Genomic DNA, 26401 nt, shown 5'->3' with positions numbered 1-26401 from the left:
TTCCTGGTCATTTCTGTATCTCCCACTGTGCTCGCCTGGAGAAAGGGAAGAGACCAAGTCTGGGAAAGAGAGTCTGTGCCTGGTGTTGGGGTGGGGGCTAAGGAACTGGCAGCTGCCTGCCACAGTCCCTTGGGACCCCTTCCGCCCAGTCCCAGTAACATCACTCAGCTCAGCTCACTAAAGCCCCCCACCCCCCCACCCCCCCCCCCCCGCTCCAAGAGCTGCTCTGAGGACAGCCCCAGGCCCGCCACAGCTCCAGACATCCAGAGGGGCCTCTCCACTCAGAGACACTTGCCCTGCCTGCCTGATTTCACTCTCCCCTTCCTCTGCAAAACTTGCTTGGCTTTCCCTGGTGCCCGCTGGTTGTCCCTGACTGTTCTGGCCTGAGAGGTCAGAGCTCTTTCAACCCCTCAACCGGTCCTGCAGGCACAGGGCAGGAGGAGCCAGCGCCCGGCCCAGCCAGGAGGGACGCCATGCAGTTCCAAGATTGGCCGCCAGGTGGCTGCTTCCCTCACCTACATCCCTGGGGCTCTCACTGTCCTCCTGCCCAGCTCTCCTTCACTCACCCTCCTTTTCCCTTCATACTCCTGGACTGGTAGCAGCCCCCAGGCCTGATTTTTTCCCCAAGGTGGGGCATCCTGGTGGTACTCCCTCTGAGCCAGCTCCTTCTGCCATCCCACTGACATCTGGATCCAAAGCTTGGTGAGGGGTGCCAGCCTGCTGGAGGGGAGTGGGGGGACTGGGGTAGCCTCTACCCCTGCCCTACTCCCACCCACACACCGAGAGAGAGAGTGGCTCCTGTGGAGCAGAGACCAAAGTTCTGGGCCAAAGCAGAGCCTGGATTTTCAGGGCAGTGTCATGGAGACTCGTAAGCTAAGCCTACAAGGGAAGTAGCTAGTCCCCAAACTGGAGCCATTAGACTTTTGAACCTCCCCCGCTTTGGCCCCAGGAGAGGCTGAGCAGTCTGAGCAGCCTCCTCCCACCTGTCTGATCTGCCCTCTGCCCCCAGTGCATTATCTGCTGTAAATGCCAGGAGCTGGGTGCAAAGTGTGGTGCCAGCTACCGCAGGGGCATGGTCTGGCACTCAGGGCAACTCAGTCTGGCGGCCCCTCCCAGGGATTATGGCAGTGGGGACCAGCAACTTGGGATGCACAAGGAGAGGCAGTGTTCTTTCTATGAGCAGATCAGAGGTCGTGAGGCAGATGTGTGCAAAGATCACAGCTCCCACCACACACACAAACCCTTAGCAGAAGTATACCCAGTCTCTCCCCCTGCGTGCGCACGCGCGCACACTCATGCGCGGGCACACGAAGCTGCAGAACTTGATGGGGCTGGTCCATGCCGCAGAGGGTAGGAGGGGGCTTCATGTTCTGGCCACCACCTAAACCCACCCTTCCCTGACTTCCAGGGCTCTTTCCAGGTGGCCTGGGCCCAAAGTATGGTCTCCTTGCTTTGCCCCTTCCCAGTCCTTTTATAGAGCCTAGCTCCAAGTTCCAAAGCCAATTATCAGTTCTGCCCGCGGACTATTAACCTGGGCCTGGGCAGATTGCAGTCTCCGCCCACCCGACAAAAGCAGGAGACCAGCCCTAGGCCTGACTCAAAGTAAACACCTGGGTGCAGAGAGCCTGTGGGAGGGAGAGGTGGGGCCAACTAACAGGCCCATGGCTGTGGCTGTCTGGGACAGAGCTGGAAGGCTCCTCCAAAGGTCTCCCGGAGGCCATCCCGTCCCTCCCTCTGCTTCCAGACAGGGCTAGCTGAATCCATTGCTCTATGACGATGGAGCAAGAGCAGAGATAGGCAGAAATGCTTCCTGAGAGAGGAAAGTCTGGACTTTGAGCAGAGGAGGGAGCAGGAGGTCTCTATCACAGAGCAGCCCGGGGGTTAGAGGGGGTCCATGGAAGGGGCAGGGATTTTAGTTGTGGCCACGGCCAGGGTCGGGGGGTAGGAGGCCTGATCTCCGGAAAGTCTGGACCCCATGCCAGTCCCCTCCCACGTGGAAGGCCCACAGAACCTTGTCCAGACATAAGGGGGGCAGAGCTGGACCACTGAATAACAGCTCACACTGTCAGCACACTTCCCTGGTGCCAGGCACCGTGCAATGCACTTGAAATAGTGCATTAAACCATCACAACAACCATATGAGTTAGATGCTATTCACATTTTGTGGGTGGAGAAACTGAGGCATAGAGAGGTTAAGTGACTTTCCATGTGTAAGCAGCAGAGCCAGGATTTACCCTAGGCAGTCTGTTATAGAGTCCATACTCTTATTCACTGTTTCAATAATAATGACAGTAATTTACGATGCTAAATGCTTTATCAGAATTTTACCATTAAATCATCACACAAAAAAGCTCTAACAAGTAGATACTCTAATTTCAAGTTAACAGGGAAGGAAACGGAGGCTTGGAGCGAGTTTAAGTCGGTTAAGTAACCGACTCTAAGTGCACTTGGTTTGATAGCTGCACACCACAGACCCGAGCCCAGGCCGGTCTGCCTTTGGGCCCTACCTTTCTCTGGGATCAGACCTGCCAAGTAGGGTCCAGCCAGCCCCTTTCCCAGGAGGGACACAGCTAGGTCAGGGGTCCTGGGGAGTTGCAACATTCTGAACAAAGGGGGAAACATTCTAATGTAATGCAAATGACACCCAAATCAGCAAAGGTGAGGCCTTCCTTCAAACACAGGGCTGGGCTGGGGTGGAGTGTGGGGGCTACTTGGGGAATGTCTGTCACTGACTGACATCCACCAGCTGGGCAGGCACAGCTCTGCAGCTGGAGGTGGGCCCGCCCTGCTGACCCGGCACCCTCGGGAGGCCAGCTGCTGCCCACCTCCAGCCCTGACGTGGTGTCTCTACTGCACCCAGGGAGGCAGTGGGCCGGGCGCAGCTATCTGGATTCCCCCTCCCCCCCGGTGGCCGGGGCAGTCAGGGCAGAGCCCAGCGGCTCAGGGCTGCTGGGGGTAGAGTGGCCTGTTGACGGGAGGGAGCCAAGTTAAACGTTAGCTACAATGGCCCCCTGCGAGGTGAGTCAGACTCCCCACTGGCTTTGGGCCGGACAGCCAGGGGGGTAGTTTTGTTCCAGGTGGGTGACCAAGCTACTGAAGCCTGGGACAGGTCACTGGGACCAGTGCAGATGGCAGCTTCCTTTCCTGATCCTGTCAGGGCACTGTCCTTCAAAAGCTCCCCCAACCTTGCCAGCCTGCAGGTCCTTCCCTAACGGTAAGGGCCAAGGAGTACTCACTTCCTCACGAGACACACTCAGAGGCTGGATGTGGGATCCCCAAGGGCAAGCGGAGTGTGGCCTGCACGTCCCCACGGCCCTGGCGATGTTTGGAGGCCCAGAGAGAGGAAGCCATGTGCTCAAGGTCACGAGCTTGGTGGGCACCGGGCTGCAGGTCCCTGCACTCCCAGTCCACTGAGAAAACTGGATGCGGGCAGAGCTTCAGCGGCAGAGGACCTCTGGCCCTCCCAGCACCCACCCAGCTCCAGGGCCAACAACCAGCCTCTCTCACTGGTCGGCATGGGCTGGGTGAGCCCGGCCCTTTGTGCCGGGTTCAGGAGAGTGCACGTCAGGAGGCCGTGGGGTGTGGGGCAGGAGTGGGGATGCTCGTCGCTGTTCATCTGAAGGTGACAGCCCTGTGTGAGTGTGAGTGTGTGTGTGTGTGTGTGTATGTGTGCAGCATATAGGGTGACGGCTTGCGTGCCAGTGAGCATGTGGATGTATGTGTGTCCACTGCTGCAGGGCTTCTCGTATGTTCTTTTCCCGTTTTGCTCAGTTTGTGACCCGAGTTTCAGCTGTCCCGCTGCACGGTGAGGGGACCAGGGTCACCGTTGTGAGATTTCCCTAGTCTAAATGCATTCAGTGAAAAGGACTCTTCTTAGTTCTGAGTGTATGCATGTTTTAATTTTATATTTTCAGTATTAAAATACCCTTCACTTGTGGTGTGGGAGGAGAGTAGGTGCTTATTACTATTAATTTTTAATATTCTCACGTCACAGAATAAGATGGTGGCAATGCCATTTGAATATTCCTATTTTAAAAAATATATTTTTTGTCTATAAGAACCCAAAGCCAGGCAACCACTGCCCCGGACTGTTTAGGGCCAGGACCCCTCCCCTCATTTATTCCTGTTCTCTCTATTGTCCAATGGTGCCACGGCCCCAGCAGCTGCTCAGCTGAGACACAATGGAGACAGAACTGAAATGTCAGGGTACGACTTCCAAGTCTGCTGGTCTGGGGCTGGGGATCCCCGTGGATGGCCACTCTGGCCTGTTTCCTTGGAGAAGAAGTTGCCTATGACATTGCAGACAGGAGTTGGGTGGGGTAGGGGATTCCAGCCCCTGAATGTCTGTTCTCGGGCTCCTCAGAAGCCCGAGGGAAAGGAGGAGACAGGTGACCCTTTCTCCATCTCTAGCTGAGAAGCCTTGAAAATCCCTGCCCTTGACCAGGGGATTCCCAGTTACAATAAGCCTGACCTTCGTGGACTTTCCCTTGAGGAAGTAACCAGCACATGCGTCAATTTTCTAATGTATGTATACTTTAAAGAATTGTGAAATGAACACTCACACATCAGCCACTCAATTCTAAGAATTGGGATATTGCAAGTACTTTTAAAGTTCATGTGCCCCTCCCCAACTGTAACCTCTTCTTTGCCCCAGAGATAAATATGACCCTCAATTTTGTGTTTATCATCTTGGTTTTCTTTGTAACTTTACATGTTCATGAATCCCTAAATATTATTTTTTTTAGTTTGTGCCTTTTTGTAAACTTCTCATAATTGTATGCTTTTTGCTTTTACACTTTCACATTAAGACGGTAAACTGCATCTTTCCTGCTACATAGAACTGAAGTTCATTCATTCTCTTGGTTGTGTAGTCTTTTACCAGATGAAAGCACCATCATTTATTCATTCATTTACTTCTATTGCAAACAGTGCTGCTTTGAATATCCATGGGCATCTCTCCTGATGCTTTTGTTCAAGAGTTTCTCAATCCAGGAGTGCAATTGCTGGGTGGCCTAAAATGCCGTCCTCACTCTCACTGGGTTGTACCCATTTGCACTCCTACGAGCCACTATGAGAGTTGCTCATTCCCTACATCTTGGTTTGGTGGGTCCTAGAAACCCAGGGTCCTGGATGCTCAGGCTCTCCACAATCCACCTTCTAAAGTTGCAATTGACAGTGTCTCTGTCTGATTGGGCTTCCCTGCTCTTCTTCCCAAGTCAAGTTAGTGCAATTTTCTAAACCTCTATTGAACACGTACTGTGCCAGGCATAGGGCTGGGGGGGATGCTGGGGTGAATAAGCCATTCTTTCCTTAAAACACCCAGAAGATATGGGCAGAGAGAACTTGAACACCCCTGCCCCAATCCTCAAGATTCACTCCCTCCTTCTGCCTGCACTGCAGTTCATCCTTGGATGTTATTTAAAATGTGATGCAAAGCTGTCTTCTGAGTTCCCACACCCCAGCATCCAAACATCCACTGGACCCTCCAACTGGCTAACTTCAGGGACCTTAAATTCTAGTGGGTAGAGCCAGGGATGCTGCTCACCATACCACAACACACAGGACAGCTGCCACAACAAAGAATTCTCAGGCCCAAAACATGAGTAGTGCCAAGGTTGAGAAATCTTGGTCTAAAGTCACCCTCTTCTTAACCTAATCTTCTCTCCCTGCATATCTCTCATCAAGGGTGCCCAGTCCCTCAAGGCAGGGACATGGGAGTCTCCTGGATTTCTCCTCCTTCAGCCATGTTCAATCAACTCAGGTTCTGACAATTCAGCTTTCCAAAGTCCTCATCAACACTGCCTCTCCCCCCTCCTCCTGGCTGTTCTTGTTCAAGCATCCTTCCTTTTATCTGTACAAAACATCCCTCCCCTCCCCCAGTGGTCTCCCCACTTCCAGTCTGACTCTTCCCACACTGCCTCTAGCGTTGTCTTTCTAAATTTCCTGGGCCTTCCCACTGAAAGGCCATTAATCCTTTTCATTTTCTTCAATGTTCACATATTCTTAGCACAACGTAGAAGGTTCTTACCATCTGCCTGTAACCTTCTCTCCAGCCCCAGAAGGCACTCGATGCCTCATGCCTCAGTCACACCAGCCTTCTCTGTGTTCCCCAAACACCTTTTATTTTTATGCCCCTGTCTTTGTTTACAGTGGGCTGTAGCTGGATGCCTTATCACTTTCTCTGACAATTGAATTCCACTTATCCTTTAAGGCCCCGATACTCCTTCCTCTGTGAAGAGGTCTCAATCCTTCATTAGAGTTAATCCCTCCAGGTGACACAATTCCAATTTTCATCACAGTCGGACTTTACTGAGGCTTGGGGCATATGGAGCTTTGTGTGTATACGGGTGTATACATCTAGCACGGATTTCCATTGCTAGATTCTGAATGTTTTGTGGTCACAACCAGCTCTTCATGTTTCTGTCATCTAATGTCAAAGCCACTTGCTGATCCAGCACCAAGCACAGTGCCCGGCACATAGAAACTGTCTAATAAATTTATATTGCCTGTCCTCAAGGAACATGCATGTAATTTACTTTTCCTTATTCCTCGCTTTGTGTGCATACCAAGCCCCTATGTCTCTGGGTATTTCTAGCCATAGAGGGTGTTGGGTTTTGGGCTTTTAGATATTTGACTCCCCCCCAGCTTCATGGATCGTCCCTTGCAGGACCAGACATCAAATGACCAGGATGTTTTTCTTCCTAAGCTGAGATGCCACCACTGACCAACCACTGGAAGAACATTCACTGTTGGGTCCCCAGAGAGAAAGCAGTTTCCCTGAGATTTGTCAGGCCCTTGATCAGAGTATGTGGGGATGTTAAACACTGCCATTCCCTCTTTTTCCTTCCTTGGAAGGAGAAATCAGCTAAGGGTCCTGCCTTGAATTCTGCCCAGGCAGAGGCCTTGTCAACTCTCAGGCTGCTCACTCCAGTGTCCCCAGCAGTAAATTCATTTGATTCCCACAACTTGAAAGGAAGCAGGGCAAGATGTCGTTATCCCCACTGCTCAGATGAGGAAACCCAGGTGATGTGCCCCAAGTCATATAGCTAATAAAAGGCAGACCAGGGGCTCAAATTAGGTCTCCAGTCTCCCAGCCCAACACTCAACCCCATAACCTCACTTCCCACAGTTCTCCTGGAGGAGAGGGCGGTTTGGGAAGGCGATATGGCAGCAGGCTGGCTGTGTGTGTGTTTCCAGGGTTCTGCTCAGCAGCTGCCTGCCCTTCAGTGAGACATCTCAGAGCTGGAGACCACTGCAGAGACCATCAGACCTGGATCAGCGCTGAAGGGAGAGAGCAGGTAGAGAGCAGGCCCACCATCTTCTCATCCTCGTGCTGGGGCTGCACCTCTCACCTCTCAGGCAAGGCTCGCTGCAGCTGCTGCCCTTGTCCTGCTGATGCATCAGGGCAGATAAAGATTCCCCACCTCAGCGCCTGAGGCTGGTTCCTGGATAAAAAGCACCTGGCACCACACCAGCCCCCATGGTCCCTTAAAGAGATCCAGGTGGTGCTGGCAGCGCTAGCGGGTGTCCCAGGTGCCTGAATTGCTCCAAACATTCCAGCCCTAATTACGTGCTCACCTTCTCCTTCTGGAGAAAAGGGGAGCCTCCCTTTTTTGTCCCCTGCCCTTCCAGCTCAAAGTCCAAGATCAGAGAAGAAACAAGACTGCAGGCTCTGCGAGCAGGGACAGTGCCTTTGACATCGCATTCTCACATTTGTGGGCATTCAAATATTTGCTGAATTGAGTAAGAATCTCACTTGGGGAGGGGCTGTCTTTATAGGGGCGTGTCTCATACGCGGCCCTGAGAAGGCAAGGCCCAGGCCACCTCGGCGGGGCCTCTGAGGGCGGTGGGCTAGAAGGCTCAGCCTGGGAGAGGGAGCTGTGCTCCCGGGGAAGGGGCCCGGGCGGCTCACTTTTCCTCCTTCTCGCTCTTGGGTTTCTCAGGGCTGAGTCGGTTTCCCGGCCGTGAGCTCAGCCTGACCCCGACCTCCGGGTGCCGGCCTCCCGCCCCACGGGACCGCAACACCTGCGAGAGGAGGCGGCCCAGCGCCGGGCTGGTCCGACTGGTTCTGAGCAGGAAGTCTCCCGCCCTCGCCCTGGGCAGCCAACCAGCCCCGGCGTCCATCGGTCTGTCCCGCCGCCCTTCCGACGGGCTGCCGGCTCTCCTCGGACGCGCTGCCAGGCCGAGCGGGCGAAGATCAATGCGGCTTTATCTGGGCCGCCCACACCCCAGAGGCCGCTCCCGGGTCCACAGATCGGGGCGCCGCGGCGCGGGGCGAGCGCGCGGGTGATATAAGCGACCATGTGACCCCACCTGGGCCGGGCGGGGCGCGCGGGGGAGGGGCGCGCAGGTGAGGCGGCGGCGGAGGCGCACGCGGCGGGCGCGGGGCTGCAGCAGCATGTCCGTCAGCAGGAAGGACTGGTCGGCGCTGTCCAGGTGAGTGCGGCCGCTGCGCGGGGGCAGCGGCGCACCCTTGGGTGCCCTCTCCCTGGGCGCCCAGCCCCTCCTCGCCCTGCCACCAGGCCGCGGAGGCCGGACTCTCCCCTTGCTACTGCTCGCGGGGCACAGAATCGGGGGCCGAAGTCGGCCTCTCTCCTGCGTCAAGTGTGGCTGTCGTGGCTCTCCCGCAGCTTCCCTTTTCCTTGGGCCTGCAGTCCTGAATGGGGGGTGTGGGGAAGCCTGGTCCCCAGCCTGGAAACCACCCCTGGGGCTGTGATCCCTGTGAGGGGCGGTGGGGAGGAGAATTTGGGGGATTAGAGAGGTGTTCAGGAGTTGCCTTCAAGCCTCATTTCTTGTGCGGAACCTCCCTGGCTGCCTCCATTTCTCTGGTAGAGAGCCGTAGACTGGGACCCTGGTGTCCTTTAGCTCATCCTGGGAGAGGGGTGGGGGATGTAGAACAGGATCTGTTAATAGGACCAGAGAGAAGCAAAACCCCTGCCCCCACCAAGGAGGCTCAGATTCTCAGCATGGTATTTTGGGGTGGCATCTGAATGGACTGGATGACGTCAGACAATTGCCGTGTCCTCTATGCCACAGTCTTTACCTAGCAGCAGCTTGCGGGAGCGGGTGGCCCCAAGGATCAGGACACCTGCGGAGTAGGAGTCAGGAGGCAACACCCTTCACTGGGGGTGGTGACTCCCCATTGGGGCTACCCTCCCCCTCCCCAGAAGTGCTCTCATGAGCATCTTTAACTCCTTTATGTACCCACTGGGCCTTCCGCTACCCACCGGTACCCCCCCCTTAGGAAACTGAGGCTGGAGGTAATAACCCACAGCTGGACCTCTGCTCCCTTTGATCCCTTATGCTCCTGCCAAGTAGAAATTGGTCTGTGGGTCCCTCCCGTCCCCTCCCCTCCCGTTCCCTCCCCTCCCAGGTGTGTGATGGGTTATTGAAGCCTTTCTTGAGGCTGGGGCTGCCTCTGCAGGTGGTGGACCACCCCCCTCAGCTGTTTGGGTACCACAGGCCTTCCCCATCTAGGCATCATTTACACCTTTTCCAGCCTCTAGGATCTCATTCTCCACCCTCAACCACCTTTTTCTATCCTGAAGGGGACAAGAGAGTCTCCAGTGTCACATCCAGCCGCCCCACAGCTCAACCCCCCAGGGCTAGGGGCCCACCGCCCCAGGCCCTCAATTACTGAGGTACAGTCATCCAGTGCAGAGGGCCCCATGGGGTCCAGACAGGGGAAAGATAAGCCTCCAGAGTGGAAGGAGCCCAGTGCTCTGGATGAGGAAGCTGGGCTGCCACAGAGGCCAGACACACCTCAAGGAAGGTCTGTGCTGAGGGTGGGGCTGGTGGGGGTAGGGGTGTCGAGGTGGAGGACTCTGCATGCAGGGCAGTGTGCTTGTGGGTTGACGTGGGAGTGTCTGCTTCTAGGTGTGGGCAGATCTGTGCCTATGTGCATGTTCATATATGGGTGTGGGTGGGTGTGTGTGTTGGGGGGAGGTTATACGTGGCCGGTATGTTTATGGCCCATGCTGTGATGAAAGTGGAATAGATCTGTGTGGGTGGTGAGGTCTTAGGTTGCTGAGTCTGTTCAATTTAGATGTTTACTGAAGACCTCAGTACTGGGTATTGGGCTAAGAATACAAACCAGACTGGGGAGGCACAGTCAGGTGGGAAATGGGTGATCTTGCATCTGAGAGCATGCCTGGGAGTGTGCAGCCTGTGTAAATGGTGTCGGGATGGTGGGTGGGCAGCTGGGGCACTGGAAGTTTTCAGATGGGAGGAAGGTCCCTTCTGCTGCTCAGAGGGTTTTGGTCTCCTATGGCTGCAGGGGTGGGGCAGTTCCCATTGGATGTCCAGGGTAAGTGCCAGGGAAGCCCCGGGAACCAGTCCTGCCTTGGGAGCGCCTGTCTGCCCTCCCTGCCCAGTTCCAGCCTTCACAGTGCCCTGTGGGCAGAAGCAGCTGCTGCCAATAGTCACCCTGACGAGACACTAAGCGCAGAGAAACGCTGCCACTCCGTTCCGCTCCCACTCGGCTCCCGGAGTGAACAACAAGCCTCGGCGGGCAGGCAGGAGGTGGCTGTGAGTCACTGTCAACCGAGCCTCCCAGGCTGGGGAGGACTGTGCTGAGGGTGTGACGAGGGTGGCCCCAGCCAGGCCTGGGTGGGGAGATGGGTGGGGAGCTGAGGGCCAGCCTGCAGCCTATCCTTGGCACTAAATAGAAATTCGGATGCCCCAGCCCTGGGGTGGGGACAGTGGTGAGCTGGCTGGGTGCCCTGGTCAGGGCCTTGTCCTTTCCTCCCTGGGCACGCCTCGTGGCGGACAAGGCTGGACTGGTCTGCAGGAGGTAGGGGGTAGATTTAAGACTGAGCCAGCCAGTTAATCATTTCCCTGCCTGGGCCCCCAGCAGCCTTCTCACCTCCCAGTGCTGCCCTGCTCTCACCTGACACCTCTCCCAAGACAATCTGTGCCAGAAAGGACCTCAGAGGCCACCCACAGTTTCCCCTCATTGTGTGCAAGAGGAGCCTGGGGCCTGCCTCCGGTGGAGACTCAGGACTGGCTCTGTTCAGCCACAGCCTTTGCTCTCTCCTGTGTTATATTCCCCACCCCCTTCCCTCGAACCCCAAGGTTCCTTGAGATGTTTCTGGGGCAGCCTTCTTACTTACCCACCTACTTGAACCAGAACAGCCGGACCTCAGTCTTTCACATGGGCATCTGTATGAGATTCAACGTGGAATCAAGATTCTACTTCTAAACATGGAATTGGGAACCGCCTACACTTACACCCCTGCTATCTGCTGCTGTAGAGTAGATGGAAGTGAGACACCAGGAGGAACTCCGATGGGAGAAATTAAAATAAGCTGTCCAGTGAGCAACAGGGCAGAACGTCTTTTAGAATTATTTAAGGGAAAAAGAGGACCCCAACCCCAAAGTCCAGAATGGAGTTGGGGGATTCAGGCGTGGGAGGATAGCAGCCTCAGGTGGAGGTGGGAGAGGGCTGTGTGTCCCAGATGAGGGCCAGGAGCTGGAGGCAAGGGGGAGGGAGTGGGGGCGGCGGCCCAGGGCTGCAGCGTGGGCTGGTGAAAGCGGTTGGGACTCCCTACATGGGTGGGACCTGCAGGCCCCACCCAGGGCCTGGCTCCTGGCTGCTGGGTTTCCCTAATTTGCTCTCCTAGGCTGTAATGTGAGCTCCAGCCTTTCCTAGGGGAGGGAATCAAACGCCTTCAGAGGCCCTCTTGGCCCTCCTTGCCCCTGCCCCTGTGTGTTCGGTGGTCTGGCTTAGCCTCGCAGAGTGAGGTGGGCTCTCTCTCTGGGCGGGGTGGGGCCTCCTAGGACAGCCTTGGTGGGCAGTTGGTCTTGGGGTTAAGGACACCGGCTTTTGGGAGACTGGCCTAGGTTGGAATCTTGGTTCCTTCTTTTTATTAGCTGTACTATCTTGCGTGAAGTTGGTGGTCCCTCTGAGCCTCAGTTACCTTATAGCTTTTCTTGATAGTTAATGTCAATGAGGTTTGTAAAATATTTAGAACCATGCCTAGCCTTAGTGTAGGCACTTAAATGTTAATGCTCTCACGTCTTCATTAATTCCTTTATTGATTGATTTGTTATTCACCAATTTAACAAATACTTAGGTGCTGCTAAGCCTAAGCACTCATAAGATTAGACTTAATCTATTCTTTCTTTCTTATTGGGGTTTCAGCAACACCTGCTGGAGGCCGCTCCTGGAGACGGACTTTTGCCCCTTCTGCTCCATTTCTGTACATTTCCTCATCCTCAGAAGCCAATTAACCCTCTGCTAATTGGCAATAAACTCACCCCCCTGGGGTGGTGGTGGTAAGAGGATCACATTGCTAGAGAGCCAGGGTGGGGGGTGGCCCGTGGTTCCTGAGCAGCAGGGGTGGTGACACGGTCTTCCTGGGTGAATTGTGGGCTCTCAGCATAAAGCTGGGGTCACCCAAGGACAGTTGGCTCCATGTCCTGGGGAGCCTGCCCTGGAAGACCCCTCGTGGCCAGGATGGCCAGGATCAGCCTGGGGAGTGAGTCATGTCCAGGGAGACCAGCCCTGACTGTTCATTCACCATATAAGGCCCCACCTGAGGGATAAACAAATCACCTCCTTCTCCAGGCCTGAGAGAAGAGCCTGTGGGAACAGGGTTGCTCAGGGCCAAGGAATCCCGGAGGGCCCAGCCCAGCCATGGGTGTGGCCAGAGGAGAGGAGCAGCCAGTTTTATGGGTCATTCTCGCCCCTTTGTGGATCCCTCAGCTCTGGAGGATGGGACCTGCTCCCAGACTTTGGAGTAGGGGCAGGGGGTGCCTCCAGAGGGAAAGAGAGCTCATAATGCGGCCCAGTGAAAACCCCCAGAAGTCCAAGTTTCCAAGTCTGGCTAAGGGAAGCTGAGACGAGGTGGGGCGTCGTGGCCTGGCTCATACGGGCCATGTGTGGTGGATGAGAGCGCGCATGGCGCCTCCACCTGGCACGTGATGGCCTCGGGGAAACTTGCTTAAGTTCTAAGGTCAAGGCCATAGAAGGGTGAACTTTGATCAGGACTCCCATGCCTGAGGAGGAACTGAGGATTCACCAAGAACAGCTGTCCTTGGTGTCAGAACTGAGGGGCTCTGGAAGATTCCTTTGCAAAGGCCATGCCTTTCCTGTGGGGTGATGGGCAAGCAAAGAGATTAGCAGATGGCCTTTGGGGGGGGGTGCTCAGGATTTGCTCCTGCCCCCCATTGGTGCTCTTCCTTATCAATGCAGGGTTTGACATTTCCCCAGTTGACCATTTACACTAGTTCGTTCCCTGTTTGTTGGCATCTGTTTTGTACCAGGTGCCGCGCTGGATACTAGAAGTAACTTAAGAGACCCTAAGTCCTGTGGTCTTTTCTCTCCTTCCTGGATTTCCTCACACTTTCTTTTCAAACCTCTCATACCCTCTCCTTTCTCCTTCATTTGCCTGTCTTTTAGGAACAAAAGTGAAACATTAGATCTGTGTATTTATTGTATGTAAATTATACCTCAATTGAAAAAGCATTCCTTGAGTCCACATCCTCTTTCAGTTTTGTTTGCTTTTGTTCAGAGTTAAACTTCCCAGGAGTTGTTGATAGTCAGTAACTCCACCTTCCTGGTTCCCATTCTCCCCGCTGCAGTCCTGTCTGGCTTCTGGCCCCACCCACCAGAGCTGCCCTCTCTAAGGGACCAGAGACTTGTGTGCTACTGAAGCTGTGCTCCTCTGTCCGGCTCTCGTTCGCCTTTGACGGAGGCCCTCGCTCCTCTCTCTGTGGCTGCCCTTGCCTGGCTTTCTCCTCGTCTTCCTGGCTGCAGCTTCTTGATCTCCTTTGCTTGTCACTGTTATTTCCTCCTCACTCTGAACAAGCCAGAAACAGAACTCTTGATTTCCTCCCCAAAAACCTGCTCCCTGGCATCACACCAAACTTGCTCCTGTCCCGTCTTTCCCATCTTAGTGAAAGCAGTACCAGGAACTGCTGAGGCAAAAATTGAAAAGTTTTTTCCTTGATCTTCTCCCTTCCACACCCTCCTCTCCCCACATCCAATCCATCAGCAAACCCTGCTGTCACTCTCTTTACAATGTGTCCCAAATTCATCTCTTTCCACTTCTCTGCCGTTAACACCCACTATAGCCACCCTAGCCCTTGCTTGGACAATTACAGGAGGCTCTTGGTGGGTTTCCCTTTTCCATTTTCATTTTTCCATACAGCAGCCAGAGGGATTTAAAAAATGCAAATCCTGCCATGTCACTCCTTTTTATAAAGCTGTGGAGCAGATTTAGAATAAAATCCAAATTCTGTTCCCTGGCCTACAAGGCCCACAGGTCTGGCCTGGCATCCTCCACCCTGGCTGCGGGCCGGTCTCTCCTTGCACATGCCTGGCCGATTCCCCCTCTGTGCCTTTGGCGTGCCAGCTTATCCACACACAGGCCTTTCTGCTTGAGGCTCCCTCCTCCTGGAGCTTCCGCCCGCAGCTGGCTCTGCTGGGCTCTTCCCGGAGGCTCTCCTCACCCAGGCACCTTTCCCCACTCACCTCTTGCCTTTCTCCTTTGTCTTCAGGACGCCTAGATGAAGTCTTCTGTTCAGGGTTTCCTTGCTCATTTCTGACAACCCCCCATGAAGGAAGGAGCCCTGTTGTTCTTGCTTCCTGCTATATCCTGGCCTGGCACATAGTGGGTGCTTCAAAAATTTTCCTTAAATGAATGTTGGTTGAACAAATTTGATACTGGATCTAGAAAAAAAATTGGGGCCACCATATGGTTTCTCTTCCTTATTTTGGGGGGTGGGTAGATAAAATAAATATATTTTTATTTATTTTAAACTTTTTATTGTAGTAATATATATACAACATAAGATAACCGTCTCATTTTAGGAAGGAAAACTGAGAAAGAGAAAAGGGAATAACTTGTCCAAGTCAGGAAGATTAGAAACCAGATCATCAGACTCTCTGCCTTACGAAATGCTCCCTCGGGGATCTTTTCTTCAGGAAGCTCTGTAGATGCTTTTCATATTCAATTCAACTTATAAAATATACGATTTTACATGATTCTTTTGAGAAACGTATCTCGTCCTTAAGTCGTGGCATAGCTGGATGACAGTGCCTTTCAGGAGGGAAGAGTAGAAGACCAGGGCAAGGGGGACGCTTAGGGTCGCTGGCGTAACTCTGGGAATGGAGAGGTGGGCCTTTTCTGGACGGTTCCATTCTGGTGGCCCTGGGGAAGTCAGAAGGAAGCTCTGGAGTGGCTCAGCCGTCATAGCCTGCTACTTCCCTGCTGAGACTCTCTCCTCCCACTCCGGAAGCCCTGTCTCCCAGTCCTCCAGACTGCAGACCCCCTGACCGCCTAGACGGGCTCAGTCCTCCCCCTTTGCCTGCACTTGTACTTTCTCCCCAGTACCCAGCCACTTCTGTTGAAATCTGTTTATCCCTCTGAGACCCAGCCCAGATTCAGTTGTTTCTGTGAGTCTGTCCTGGTTTTCCTGACCTACAGTCATCACTCTCTCACTGTGTAGGGCGCTTTCTGCAGGTTGGTTGGGGAGCGGTAGGTATACAAGCCTCTCCTTCTGACTGGGTCACACGCCTCTCCAGGCCTGGGGCCCGGCCTTGTTTTGTGAACCCCACAGTCCTCACATGCTGCTGGCCCATTGCAGTTGCTCAGTGCATATTTGTTCTTTAGTTGGATGGAAGAGGAGATGGGTTGGGGAGGGGGGCAGGTGGATAAGGAGAGATGGGATGCGTGGAAATGGCGGGGTGGCTGAGTGGTGTTTGGATTGATAGATGGCTGGGTGGGTGAATGAGGTGTGTAGATGGCTGGATTGGTGGCTGGTTGTCCGGCTGGCTAGGAGAGTGACTAGGTGGACCCATGAGTGAAAGGTGACTGGGGCAGGAACCAAAAGAAGGGTGCATGGAGAGCCTCTTGCTCCAGGACAGATGAAAGCTGGCTCTAAAGGTGAGAGAGGCTCAACAAGTTCCTAGGGAGTGAAGGGAAGATGATATTGGAATCTTTCCCGGGTGTAATTGGTCTTATTTGTGAGTGCCTCCCTCCCTAACGCTGAGAAATTCCATGGGGAATTGAGTAATTCTGAGGACATTTCTCTGTGATGGCCCATTGAGGGATATTATCTAAGAACCTCGGGGCCAAAAAGAGGAAGGAACTGGCCAAGTCCATCTTCCGTCTTCAGGCAGAAGCACGTGGACCCTCCCACATTCCTGGCCACTCGCCCTTATCAGTACATTCCTCGTCCAGAGTGACCTCTAACCAGATGCTTGTCTTTCGGGTGATTTTACCCCCAAGGGACATTTGACAAGGTCCAGAAACATGTTTGGTTGTCGCAGCTGGTGAGCTACTAGCATTTGGTGGGCAGGGGCCCGGGATTCTGCTCAGATTCTGCAGCGCCCAGGACAGCTCTTGCAGCAAATGATTACTTGACCAATATGTCAAGAGACATGGATATAATCCAAATCCCTGCAGCTTTAGTAGAAATTTAAAAAAATTTCCTAGAAATATTATAGAAATGCATATACTAGAACTTAGTAGAAATAAAATGTGAGCCATAAGCTGTAGCCACATTTAAAAATTAAAGTTTTCTAGTATCCACATTAAAAATGTATATATATAGGGCAGGCCATGGTGGCTCGGCAGGCAGAGTTCTCACCTGCCATGTCAGGGACCTGGGTTCGATTCCCAGTGCCTGTCCATGCAAAAAGAAAAAAAAAAACAAAACATATGCCCATGCAAAAAAAAAAAAGTTTAAAAATATATATATATATATAAAGAAGCAGGCAAAATAAATTCTAATAATATCTTTTTTTACCCCAATATATCCAACATATCATTTCAACATGTAATCAGTATACAAAATCATTAATGGGGGCAGGCCACGGTGGCTCAGCAGGCAGAGTTCTTGCCTGCCATGCTGGAGACCCGGGTTTGATTCCCAGTGCCTGCACATGCAAAAAAAAAAAAAGAAGAAAAAACAATTATTAATGAGATCTTTTGTTTTTGAGGGGTGCATGGTCTGGGAATCGAACTCGGGTCTCCTGCATGAAAGGCGAGCATCCTACCACTGAACCACCTGTGCGCCCTAGTGAGACCTTTTATGTGTCTTTTACACTGTGTCTTCGAATCCCGTGTGTGTCTTGCACTTGCGCCGCCTTGGTGCAGACTAGCCACCTTGCAGTGGCTCGGTTACTGCTTGAGAACGGTGCAGTCTTGGAAGGTGTATTGTCTGTTGTCAGTGCTCCATGGAAGTCTTGCTTGGGCTGCACTGACCCTTGTCCCCTCCTCCCAGCCTGGCCAGGCAGAGGACTCTGGAAGACGAGGAGGAGCAGGAGCGCGAGCGCCGGCGGCGGCACCGCAACCTGAGCGCGGCGGTCAATGACGATGCTCTGAGGCCCACCCAGAATGGAGACCAGCCCGCCGCAGAGAGGTGCAGGGTCAGGGCGGGCTGGGCTGGGCTGGGCCGGCCTGCCCTGTACAGACCCGTGGGGTTGGGGCTCAGGGAGTGAAAATGCAGGGTGTGAAGGTGCCGTGCGCCTCCCTCAGCTTCCCCAGTCCCCTCTTCTGCCTTGCCAGGCCCCACTCTGTTCATAACCACACTTGCCACGGTCCATCAAAACCATTCATGAGCCAGATATCTTGGTGAGCGTTTTATGGACACAGCTCACTTAATTCCCCCAGCATCTCTGAGAGAGAGGTGCTCACCTGTATGACACATGAAGAAACCGGGTCCACGAGTGCTCAGGTGATGCACTTAGACCCACACAGTAAAGAATGGCAGGGCCAGAGTTCTCATCTGAATCTGCCAGGTTCTTCTCATCTTGAAACGCCATGACTAGCATCTGAAGAGAGGAAGTGAGGGGGGCTAGGCTTGCTGTGTAGACTTTAGAGTTATGAAAGAAAGAAGAAGAGGGCTGGAACTCACTGAATGCTCCTACATGCATTCTCATGGAATGAGTCTCACGGCACGAGTCTCGTTTCATGCTCCTCACAAGCCCGGTGTGCAGATGTGAAAGCTGAGGCTCAGACAGTGAGTTAACATGCCACAGATCTCACCCCATGTCTGTGTAATCCCCAGATCGTTCTCTGTCCCCCAAAGGAGTAAAGAGAGGGAGTGGAGGGTGGTTCAGAAGGGGGCGGAAAACTTTGCAGGATGTCGGTCTCTATAGGTTTTGGGTATTCCTCTCATGTTGCTCTAGCTCGCTGAGCTTCTCCGGAGAAGGGGAAACAGAGTCTCAGTCGTGGGTCGCACCCATACCTGTGGCCGCACCACGTGACTGGCAGGAGTGCTGGGGGTGCATCAGGAACCTGCAGTTCTACTCCTGGTTCCGCCACTTTGTAGCTGTGTGACCTTTGACAGACTGCTGAACCTCTCTGATCTCAATCTGATTTTAAGGAGTAAGGGCTATGTTGATTCTTTTTCTTTTTCTTTTTTAAAATTTTTTATTAATTAGAAAAAAATTACAAGAAAGAAACGCAAACACTCTCAACACATACACTCAGCAATTCACAATATCATCACATAGTTGCATATTCATCATCATCATCATTTCTTGGAACATTTGCATCAATTCAGAAAAAGAAATAAAAAGACAACAGAAAAATAAAAACAGGAAAAAAAATTTTACATACCATACCCTTCCCTTTCATTGATCACTAGCATTTCAAACTAAATTTATTTTAACATTTGTTCCCCCTATTATTTATTTTTATTCCATATGCTCTACTCATCTGTTGACAAGGTAGATAAAAAGAGCATCAGACACAAGGTTTTCACAATCACACAGTCACATTGCGAAAGCTATATCATTATACAATCATCTTTAGGAAACATGGCTACTGGAACACAGCTCTACATTTTCAGGCAGTTCCCTCCAGCCTCTCCATTACATCTTGGTTAACAAGGTGATATCTACTTAATGCATAAGAATAACCTCCAGGATAACCTTTCGACTCTGGAATCTCTCAGCCATTGACACTTTGTCTCATTTCACTCTTCCCCCTTTTGGTCGAGAAGGTTTTCTCAATCCCTTGATGCTGGGTCTCAGCTCATTCCAGAGTTTTTCTCAATCCCTTGATGCTGAATCTCAGCTCATTCTGGGATTTCTGTCCCATGTTGCCAGGAAGGTCCACACCCCTGGGAGTCATGTCTCACGTAGACGGGGGAGGGTGGTGAGTTTGCTGGCTGTGTTGGCTGGAGAGAGAGGCCACATCTGAGCAACAGAAGAGGTTCTCTTGGGGGTGACACTTAGGCCTAATTTTAAATGGGCTTGACCTATATCCCCTGTGGGGTTAGGTTTCTTATGAATAAACCCCAAGACTGGGGGCTCAGCCTATAGCTTTGGTTGCCCACACTGCTTGTGAGAATATCAAGAATTCATATGTTGATTCTTTTTGACCTCAGTGCCTAGCACATAAAAAGGAGGCACTCGATCAGTGTTCATTTATTCAATCTGAACATGGAATGGTTGGATGTTATGGGGATTTGTAAAAGCATGGAGTACTTTGTTCAGATTATATCTTGGAAATTTAATACGTAGAGCAGATAAAAATCATTGTTGAAGTGGTGTCAGGGGTTGGGGGCTCAGGGCCTTATTTTCTCACCCCTTTCTGGGAGGCAGTTCCACTGGTACACCCCAGGGTCCCTTCCACCTGTGATATCCTCTGATTCTGTCTCCCACCCCATTTTCCACTCTTCTGACTCAGACTGCCAAGCGTGGAGGAAGCAGAGGTCTTCACACCACCACCCTCAGCCTCCAAAGATGAGGATGAGGACTTCCAGGCCGTTCTCAGGACACGGCGGGAGCGGAGGCAGAGACGGCAGGTGGTAGAGGCTGCAGAGGCTCCCAGCCAGGAGAGGATAGAGCCAGAGGAGGGAAGGGACAGCTCAGGACCTGGGCAGATCAAGCAACAAGCCCCAAGGCCCAAGAAGGAATTGGATCCCCCACCTCGACGGAGACTGAGCCAGGAGCAGCGGGGTCCCTGGGCCAGGGAGGAGGAGAGCTTGGTGGGTGGAGAGCCAGGAAGGGGGAAGAAGGAGGCTCCAGAGAAGGCCCCAGAGAAAATCTCCATTCCAGAGAAGACATTAGCATTTGAAAAGAGATTGATCTCAGAGAAAACTTCCATCTCAGAGAAGGTGCCAGCCCCTGAGAAAACACCCGTGTCAGAGAAGATAGCAATCTCAGAGAAAAGATCTATATCAGAGAAGAAATCGGTTCCAGAAAAAACTAGTATCTCAGAGAAGATGCCATCCCCAGAGAAGACATCAAGCTCAGAAAGGAAACGGGTGTCTGAGAAAGCATCCATCTTTGAGAAGTTGGTGGCCTCAGAGAAGACTCAGTCCACGGGGACAAAGCTGGCTCCAAAGAAGGCCTCAAGCTCAGAGCAGCCCCAGGCCCAAGAATCTCCAGCCTGTGGGGAGAGCCGGCCCATCACCAAGGAACAGAGGAGAAGGGGCCTTCCTGAAGAGACACCCCCTCCAGCTGCAGAGCTGGGAGAGCAAAGGGAGTTGGACACTCCGAACGTGGCTTCTCGCCTCCCACCCTTCACACTCCAGGTTGGCAGCACTCCCGCCCCTCCCTGGCCAGTCCCTATCTAGTCCTGCCCAGGTGGTCTCTGGCTCTCTTGCCACCTCCTGTCCTTCTGCCTTCAGGTTGGTTTTTAGCATTGTGTTCTCTCCCTGTTTCTTGCCACTGTTGAAATGGGGATGCTGAGGCAGGAGCCAGTTGCTGGCAGCTGAAAAGGGCCCTGGATTGTAGCAGGAAGCCCCAGCAGTACCTCATACCATATCCCCATCCAGGGTCTGGACTCCAGACTCCAGCAGACTCTCGGAAGCCTTCTAGAAGATTCCCTGTGAAGCTCTGCGTGGTAGCCTGGCCCCATAGGACTTTGTCCACCAACCCTATAGTAGATACAGAGGGGCAGGAGAGAAAGGTTGTCTCTCTCTCCTTCTTCCTGTAGCTCCTGGGATGCATCAACATGTGGGGTCCCCATGGCCAGCCTGGGCTTAGGGGCTGCCTAGTCCTGGTAGGGTGGGCAGACCTCTCCTGTGTGACGCTTCTCCTGCCCCATCCAGGTGAAAATCCCCAGCAAGGAGAAGGAGGGAGGCGTGGTCTCACCCACCCAGGTCACCTATAGCAGCTCCCTCAAACGTTCGAGCTCCAGGACCATCTCCTTTCGGGTGAGAACCCAAGGCATGCTCGTCTCCAATCCGCTGGATGGCAAACAAGGGAAAACATCTGTTACAGCTTAGGCACTTTAGGTTAGATATCAAGGAGATCATCTGGACAGAGAGGGGCTTTGGATTCCCATGGGTGGCCAAGAAAGGACAAAGTTGGATTAAAAAAAAAAAAAAAAGCAGGTTAATGATCTAGAAGGTAGGCATGGAAAGCATGAGCAGCCCCACCTAGTGGGCAAGGCCGGGACTGCAGGGAGCAGGCCCTCACAGCGACAGCGCAGGGCTGCAGGAGCACACGCCCGCCATCGCCAGCCCCCATCCTTGCCCAGGAGGAAAGGGTAAAGCAGAGGAGCTGGGCTCTTCTAGGGATCTCTACTCTGCCCTGCCCCGAATTATATGGATTAAGAAGTAGCATCCCACATGTTCTAGCATTTATTCTTAGTTCCTTTGAGTACTGGGTCCTTCACTCATTTGTTGACTGATGGCGTTGTGCCCCTTGGGAGTGCCAAGCATTGGGGAGGAGGCGGGAGACTTGATGCTGACCAGTCCTGCCTGCACAGGGCTCATGGGCAAAGGGGAGGAAGACGGGTAGCTACCGGTACCCTGGGGAGGGCTGGGGAATCCCAGGAGGGGCCTCGGACCCAGACTGGTGAATGAGGGCAGGGGTTTTCCAGACTAGGGGAGGGCTTGTCTTGAAGGCCACATAGTTCTTTGGGCAGGAGTTGAGCAGTGGAGGGGGTGGGAGGTCAGAGGAGGAGGAAGCATTCTAAGAGCTGGGCCTCCCACTTACCAATGCCTTTCCTCCTTGTTTCAGATGAGCCCCAGGAAAGACAACTCAGAAACAACCTTAACCCGCAGGTCAGGGGCCTGGGGGAGGCTCTGGCTCTCTCCTATTTGGTCACGTTCAGACTGTATTTTCTGAGCACCTGCCACCCGCCTTCCATGTGCTAGGGAGGGTGCAGTCCTTGCCTCCAGATCAGGCAGGGAGACTGGGTGAATACAGGTGGCTGAGACCAGATAAGATGGACAGGGAGGGAGGAATCAGGGAGGGCTTCTTGGAGGAGGCAGGGCTTGGGGGGGCTCTGGAGATGGAGGATTTAGTTTTGTTGTCTAAGGGTGGGAAGGGGGAGGAGAGTTCCGGAAGGGAAGCTATGAACAATGCAAGGAAGGGAAGCCTCTGCTTCAGCTGTGGGGGCCTGGGAAACTGAGTGTTTAACAAGCACCCTCATAGCTCACATTGTTGACGCAAATAGTGTGAGAACTGGGCTTTGAATGAAACTGAAATAGGATCTAAAAAGCAGTTGTGCTTCTGCTTTAGAAATTCTATCTACCCATACTGCAGCCATTTGCCCTGTAAGCATTTACAGAGGCCTGTTCTGCTAGGGCCAGACTGTGGTGTGGGAGCGGGAAGCACAGAGATGAGTAAGATACAGGTAGTGCCCTCAACAACTCACAGTCTCATGAAAGAATCAAACCCTTAAGCAGGCAAGGCCACCCAGCAGAGAAATGCAGGGATAGGAATGTGCATGCAGGGCTAGGAGCTGGCTCATCGTTGCAACAGGTCAGCCTACAGGAGCTGGGAAAGGTATCACAGAGCCTTTGACTTTTGACGTGGCACTTGCGCTAGTGGGAGATTTCCAGATGGGACACTGGAGGAATGGCGATTTGAATAGAGGGAACAGCACGTGAAATGGCATCGAGTGTGAAAAGCACGGTGTGCCCAGCTGGCTGGAATGCAGGCATGCAGAGGGTGGCGGCCAGGGCACAGGTATTGGAAGGGATGGCAGGGACCAGATCGTGAGAGCTTCATATGCCCAGGAGGTTGGTCTCTGTCCCGTGGTCTGAGAAGTTTGTGCTGGAAGGGAGGATCAGATGTTTTGGGGTGGGGGGCAGGGAGACGGGGTAGGGGTAACTGCAGTGGTGGCAAGATGCAGCAGGATCCAGTCAGGAGCTGGGTTTGAGGCGGAAGTGACAGGCTGTGATTGAATGTAGGAGGAAGAGGGGAGGAGTGAAAGACGTTTTCATCCTGGGGGTGTCCTGCTGAGTGGGATGTTTCTAGGGAGGTGAGAAAACTCACTGGACTGTGCTGGTCTTCACCTGGGCCAGGCCATTCGACACTCAGGCTGCGATGGGGTGGGCTGGCGGCTGTTCCTCTGAGAGGGAGCTCACTGGTCTGTCTTGTCTCTGTCTTCCCGTCCTGCAGTGCCAGCGTGAGGCTCCCAGCTAGCACTGTCAAGTTAGGAGAGAAGCTGGAGAGATACCACACAGCCATACAGGTGGGGAGCAGGCTGTCTTCCAGAGGGTTGGATGACACCTGCTGAGCGTTCGGTCCTCGCACCTCACCTGCCTGTGTCAGTGATGTGTGTTGTTTGTTCCCAGAGATCAGAATCCGTCAAGTCTTCAGGCCCCTCCCGCGCCGAGTTCTTTGTGGCTCCTATGGGTGTCGCCAGCAAACGCCACATCTTTGAGAAGGAGCTGGCTGGCCAGAGTGGAGCGGAACCAGCCTCTAGTCGGAAGGTGAGGGATGCAGGCCAGTCAGGGCTCTGCAGATTTAGGCCTGAGGTTTCCAAACCCTGAACCCTATTTTCGCATGTTAGTTAACGATGGTAGAACCTGCTGTTGACTTGAGTCACCATTCTTCGTTCTGGAGCGTGTGTCCTCAGCCTCCTGGGCGCAGCTGAGGGGCCTGTCCTAGGTATAAATGGCATGTGCTGGATGTATGTGGGGGTGAGGCAGAATCCTATTTCCATCCCGGGCCTTTGAAAAATCCCTTGCCATGGCCAGCAGCCCCAAACCCTGAGATGGAAGCCTCTCTTTTTTAGGAGAACTTGAGGCTCTCAGGGATTGTGACATCCAGGCTCAACCTGTGGATCAGCAAGACCCAGGAGTCGGGATGTGAGGACTCCCAGGTAACTGTCCCTTCCTGAGGGTTGTCACTACGATGGGCCCTTTAATGGCGGGATGGTTTGGCCCAGAGGAAGGAAGGCACAAAGCAATTGAGTCCTTCCCGGAGTGGAGACAATGGGGAGGCGGGGAGGGGAGGGGACCGTGGGTCAGAAGGCAGCAGAGAGAAGGAGGGGCCCGGGGTTCATCTCCCTTAGTCCCCGGTCTCACCTTGATGTCCCCAATCAAGAGGTACAGAAAGGACCGGCAGCTGCCAAGAAGACCCAGTGGGGAAAGGAATTAGACTCCTCCCTGGACACTGAGGTCAGGGGAGTGGCGAGGACCCTGGGCCTGGGGGAGAAGGCTACGGGCCATGGTGGTGGGAGACTCCACGCCCCCACCTGCATGCACACATGAATTGGCTTGAGGTTGTGCAGGTCAGGTACCCAGAGAGCCGTGTTCTTCTCTCTCATGTTGGTCTGACCCAATGTGGAGAACGCCTGGCTGAATCCCTCAGCTGGCTCTGCTTGCCCACAGTCTGCAACCCACTCCCTCACAACCCCTTCAACCAGTAGGTCCTAGGGCTCTGGCAGTTTGTGGGTACAAATTTTGAGCAAAGAGATGCCTTCCTGTCCAGAGAATCCCTCCCCCTCCCAGCTCAAGAGCTCCTCCTCTTTTTTTCTAATACGCCTTTGCCCCACAGGTGTGATGAATTCTGCCAAGAGACACCTGCAAGTCTTCCTCTCAAAGGCCGTCCCTATGCCAGGCCCCTGCTTCTTGCAGCAACAGCCCTGGCTCTCATTGCCTTTGCTTCCTTCCTTTCTGCCTCTGGACTTATCTGGCCAGGACCCCTGGGGGCCAGAAATGTCCCTCCCAGCCCAGTCTCTGAGGGTAGGTCTGCCTGGCATCTTTTTGTCCTGCTGCAGGCATGGCATGTCTTGGGGCTGCTAAGCTGGGACCCAGCACCAGCCCAGGGCACGGCACTGGCATGTACCAGCACTGTGGGCCCTCAGTACCCCATCCAGAGGTGTCCCCTCCTTCCTGCTCACTTCCAGGACCAGGATGGGGTTGTCTCTCGAGATCGCCAGAGTCACCTGCCTCACTGCCTCCAGCAGGTGCCTCCATCTGCTGCAGTGTCTCTCCCTCCTTGAGGCCTGGGTCTCCTTGCCCCAGCCTACAGCCTGCTACCAGCCTGTTGGGACCCGATGTGACAGAGGTGCAGCACGTCTTCCATGTACCCCATCTCCCTGCTTTGCTCTCCCTCACTTCTCATGGCCTGTTGCTTTGGCCCGGAGCCTAGTGCCTTTATGTGTTCCTCTCTCCCCTTTCCCGGAAAAACTGTACTCAGGAAAGATCTGATAAACTCATCTACTATCAAGCATAAGTGACTGATGGATACCTTAAAAATCGACTCTGTTTTCGAGGCTTTGCTTTCACTGCAAAGATCATCTGCAGTGCGTGATGAGGATCTTTGTTGTGGGGGTGATCTTCCCCACCCTGCCCCACCCCCACGCCCACCCCTCATGCTAAGGTCAGCTTGTCCCCCAGTTGGGCTAACACGGCAACTGATGGGCCAGAACTGCCACACACAATGCCAGGCCTGCTCCCACCCATACCCCTCACACTCTCACTATCCGGCCTCCTTCCTCCCAGCACCATGGCCCCGGGGAACTTGAAAAATGCTGAGCTTTCTGGGAATTCAGGCCAAACAAAACTGAGAAAATCAGCCCGTGCCCTGTCAAAACCCTTTCATGCTGTAGTTAATGACTTTTTTTCTCTTAATCATTAGAACTCTTATTCTTGATTGACTGCCCTGGTTTTATGCAGAACCAGGTGGGGGTGAGAGTAGGTTCCCAGCCCTGCCGACTTGGCTCCCTTTTGTTTCCTGTCCAGGGATGCCTAGGAAACTCCAGGGCATCTCAGGACAAAGTTCTGCAGGCATCACCAGACCCCAGGTCTCCAAACTTATGAGACAGAAGCAGCCAGCCTTGTCCCAGGCCTGGTGATCCTGGGTGTGGGCCCCCGTCCTGGCTCCTATGGTGCAAACAGCACAGGCCCTCAGAGCTCCAATCTGTGCAGACCTCCCAGGTTCCTTAAAGGACCTGGGTTCCCCAGGCTTGCCCACCTCCCACTGGTGGGTCTTCAGGGGCTGGTGGCCGTGCCTGCACTAAGCCAGGGGTCATGAGACCTGGAGGCCCTGCCCTAGCACTCCCATCCCCTCCCAGGGATGGAACGGTTATAGGGGTCCCATCTGGACAGTGAAGACTTGAGGACAAGGCCTGGGGAGGACAGAGGAGTGGGATGACCGCTGCCCAGAGACATTTGCTCTGGTCCTGCCAGGAATGCAGGGTGTGATCCTGAGTCAGTCCCTCTCCAGCCTCTAGTACAAGCAGATGACGTT

At 53.6% G+C, this 26401-nt stretch overlaps 1 protein-coding gene across 2 annotated transcripts; it reads left to right on the top strand.

Annotated features, from left to right (window-relative positions):
• Window positions 1-8081: 8081 nt before the first annotated feature.
• On the top strand, window positions 8082-25384 carry LAD1 (ladinin 1). 2 transcript variants are annotated; one of them, XM_077157377.1, is made up of 9 exons: window positions 8082-8436; window positions 17233-17370; window positions 19647-20496; window positions 21016-21120; window positions 21932-21975; window positions 23321-23393; window positions 23497-23634; window positions 23940-24026; window positions 24253-24671. In XM_077157377.1, exons 1-9 carry the CDS (start codon window positions 8399-8401, stop codon window positions 24415-24417), a joined length of 1638 nt encoding a protein of 545 aa, XP_077013492.1. In that variant the 5' UTR covers window positions 8082-8398; the 3' UTR covers window positions 24418-24671. The 2 variants fall into 2 exon arrangements, with proteins under 2 accessions (XP_077013492.1, XP_077013491.1); XM_077157376.1 differs by lacking the exon at window positions 24253-24671 and adding an exon at window positions 24704-25384 and having other exon boundaries at window positions 8084-8436.
• The last annotated feature ends 1017 nt before the right edge of the window (window positions 25385-26401 follow it).

This window comes from Tamandua tetradactyla, chromosome 4, assembly GCF_023851605.1.
Source record: "Tamandua tetradactyla isolate mTamTet1 chromosome 4, mTamTet1.pri, whole genome shotgun sequence".
In the NCBI taxonomy this organism is placed as follows: domain Eukaryota; kingdom Metazoa; phylum Chordata; class Mammalia; order Pilosa; family Myrmecophagidae; genus Tamandua; species Tamandua tetradactyla.
This window is presented reverse-complemented; position numbering and strand designations above follow the sequence as displayed.

Bases quoted from the DNA above. Each gene is read 5' to 3' on its own strand.
- LAD1 (XM_077157377.1), top strand. From the start codon at position 8,399: ATGTCCGTCAGCAGGAAGGACTGGTCGGCGCTGTCCAG. The intron at 21,121-21,931 runs GTGAGAACCCAA...TCCTTGTTTCAG, and splicing joins CCAGGACCATCTCCTTTCGG to ATGAGCCCCAGGAAAGACAA. The intron at 23,635-23,939 runs GTGAGGGATGCA...TCTCTTTTTTAG, and splicing joins AACCAGCCTCTAGTCGGAAG to GAGAACTTGAGGCTCTCAGG.